The 3,278-nt window shown below is 38.0% G+C and overlaps 1 protein-coding gene across 1 annotated transcript in view; it reads right to left on the minus strand.

Moving 5' to 3' along the window:
• The window catches only part of LOC105532487 (aldo-keto reductase family 1 member C1 homolog), a 28,476-nt gene extending 27,851 nt beyond the window's left edge, over positions 1-625 (minus strand). The window contains exon 1 of the mRNA XM_011970669.1: positions 334-625. Within this exon, the coding sequence (XP_011826059.1) occupies positions 334-417 (84 nt within the window). The 5' untranslated portion in view covers positions 418-625. The remainder of the gene's footprint in view (positions 1-333) is intronic.
• Positions 626-3,278: the final 2,653 nt, after the last annotated feature.

A 3,278-nucleotide genomic window follows, 5' to 3' on the forward strand; every position in this document is an offset into this window, starting at 1 on the left:
GAAGAAGTAAATATCTGTTCAACTATACAAAGAAACAGAGAAGCCACTCCCATTGCAATCAATCTTCAAGAGAGGGAGCAGGCAGGCCGTGTTCTTTCTGCTGAGTTTTATAGACTCTGACAAGCTGTGAAATAAACATAAACAGAAGACAAAACAGTGCCCCAAATAAGCAGTAGATGACCCTGTGACAAGACTGCATTGCAGAACAAAGACTGTCGTTTTAAGGAGAGTCATGCAGAGTAACTTGGGAACACAAGCCTGACAACCTGGTCAGCTTCCACTTACTCTAGCTTTGCTCCTTTAAACTCTCAACACTAAAAACATTAGTATTACCTCTGCAGGCGCATAGGTGCCAAATCCCAGGACAGGCATGAAGTGACCATCATTCAGCTTCACACACTGATGTTTCGAATCCATTTCTGTCACTGGCCTGACTGGCAAATGTGTCTTTCTTCCTCCCTCACAGGCTATAAGACCAATGAGCAGGCAACGCCCCTGGACACACTGTCTGCTTGTTAACCAATGGCATGTGAGAGGAGGGACAGAGGCAGTCTTACATAAGCTATGATAAAAATTGAATCCAGTTCAACCGTTTCTTATCTAAGAAAATTCCTAAGTAAATTATTATGCAGTCATGATACACTCACTAATTTCTCTCTGAAGCATTTTTGCTATTCCAAGTCTCTATTTATGAGACATAAATTATTCAAAGAGATTTGTAGAACAAATTGTGAGTTTACATAAGACTGTAGAAACCTCCAGCTACAAAGCTCTTTTTTGTTTGTTCCATGGTGACGTTCCTTCTGTATCTTGCATTATTTGAAATGATTAATTTTCATTTTTCTCTCTCTCACACACACAGTTTAAAGGAATGACTAATGAGTATTTCACTAGAATATTGCCCTCAATTAAAAATTAAAGTTTATTTTATTTATTTATTTATTTTTTGAAATGCAGTCTCGCTCTGTTGCCCAGGCTGGAGTGCAGTGGCACAATCTCGGCTCACTGCAAGCTCTGCCTCCCGGTTCACAACATTTTACTGCCTCAGCCTCCCAAGTAGCTGGGACTAGAAGCACCCACCACCATGCCCGGCTAATTGTTTTGTATTTTTATTGGAGACGGGGTCTCACTGTGTTAGCCAGGATGGTCTCAATCTCCTGACCTCGTGATCTGCCTGCCTCGGCCTCCCAAAGTTCTGGGATTACAGGCGTGAGCTTCTGCGCCTGGCCTAAAGTTAAAATTTTTAAATGCATTACTGTTTTCATCAGCAAATTTATTGTTTCTTTCTTATTAGCCTTATGAGAGAAATATCCCCTCCTGATCAAGGTGCAGTCCCGATAAACTTGTAATGCTGATGTGGGTGTAAATAAAAAATAAAATTCCATGTGGTTTTACTAGAGGATTTCTTATTAACAGCTTTTGGACTTTGGATATAATTTGTAACACGCAAACTGTGCCTTATCTTATTTGTCTTTTCCAGCCGGTTTTATAAGTTACTATCAAAAAGTAACAAGCCAAAAACCTGATAACTGTTAGATATACTTTATAATATTGTTAAACACTATTCATAAAGAAAAACTGGTAACTAATGACATATAAACTGGTGAATAATCCTCACATGGGATAATTTTTACTTTATCTTCCCTCTGGAGGGCAGGTTAGAACATGAATGTAATTTGCATGATCCATGATTCACATCTTGGAAGAGTCACAACTTGCAGTGACCTGATTGCTTCTATTGGCTTTTTCATAAAACAAACAGAAATTGAAACATAGGTAAATTGTTATACATTGACATAAATGTAATATTATAAAGATATTGAAATTTTTCACAGAGGATAATTTCAACAAGATGGTGGATTATAAGACTCCCATATGACTCATGGAAACATCAGAAAATATCTAAAATTGAGTGAAATAAACTTATTTATTTATAGAGTGGCTCAGTAGAGATTCAGGGTGACTATACACATACAGATGTTACAGGCAAAAGACTAGGGGAAGAGACATGCAATAGTCCATCTAAGCCACTGAGGAGAAACTGGGATACAAAATTTTGTAATAGCAAGTGATTCAAAAGCCATTGGTTATTTGGGGAAAAATAAAATGGCAAAAACAATCCATGTAGGTGCGTGTTCAGAAACAAACTAAGAAGGCCTTGAGGTTTTATGTAGGGCTGATGCCTTGACTGAGAACCTGCCACACTTATGAGTTGGTGACTGTCATGACAGAACAAATCTATATGCAGTTACAAAGATGTTTTATTTTTTCAAATGCCCAGTTAAATAAAATAACAAGGCATACAGGCCAGATGCGGTGGCTCACGCCTGTAATCCCAGCACTTTGGGAGGCCAAGGAGGGCAGATCACAAGGTCAGGAGACTGAGAGCATCCTGGCTATCATGGAGAAACCCCATCTCTACTTAAAAAAAAATAAAAATAAAAATAAAAAAATAGCCGGGCGTGGTGGCGCATGCCTGTAGTCCCAGCTACTTGGGAGGCTAAAGTAGGGGAATCACTTGAACCCAGGAGACAGAGGTTGCAGTGAGCCGAGATGGCACCACTGTACTCCAGCCTGGTGACGGAGCAACACTCCGGCGCAAAAAAAAAAACCAAAATAAAATAGCACGGCATACAAACAAACAAGAAATCACAGTCCATTATGGAAAAGAAAATAAATTAATAGAAATCATTCCTGAAGAATCACAGGCATTAAAATTAGTTGAGAGGCATTTAAACAGCTATCTTAAATATGCTAAAATTGCTAATGAAAAATATGGATTAAGAACTACAGAAAATCTGAAAAAGTAAGAAAATCAAAATATAGTCATAATACAGAAACTATAAAAAGGAAAAGGAAATAAATTGGAGCTAAAAAATATACCTGAATGAAAAACTCACCAGTGGGTGTTTCAGTAGCAAATTTGAGAAGGATGAAGATATGTTCAATGCGCATAGGGATACCGCACTTGAAATTCCTGTGTCTAAGGACAGGAAACAAGAATAAAGAAATTTGGACAGGTCCTATGGGACTTATGGGATACCTTTAAGCCAACCAGTATGATAGTATTGGATTCCCAGAAGGAGAAGTGCAAACCCATGGTGGTAGAGAGATTATTTGGAGAATAAAATCATCAAAACTTTTTCAAATTGGTTAAAGACAAGAATCTACAAATTCAGGCAACTTAAAGAACTGCATATAGCATAAACTCAAAGAGACTCAGACCTATATGTGTTATCATCCAACTCTAAAAGCCAGAGATAATCTTTACATAGCAA

Source organism: Mandrillus leucophaeus, unplaced genomic scaffold (genome assembly GCF_000951045.1).
Source record: "Mandrillus leucophaeus isolate KB7577 unplaced genomic scaffold, Mleu.le_1.0 Scaffold961, whole genome shotgun sequence".
In the NCBI taxonomy this organism is placed as follows: domain Eukaryota; kingdom Metazoa; phylum Chordata; class Mammalia; order Primates; family Cercopithecidae; genus Mandrillus; species Mandrillus leucophaeus.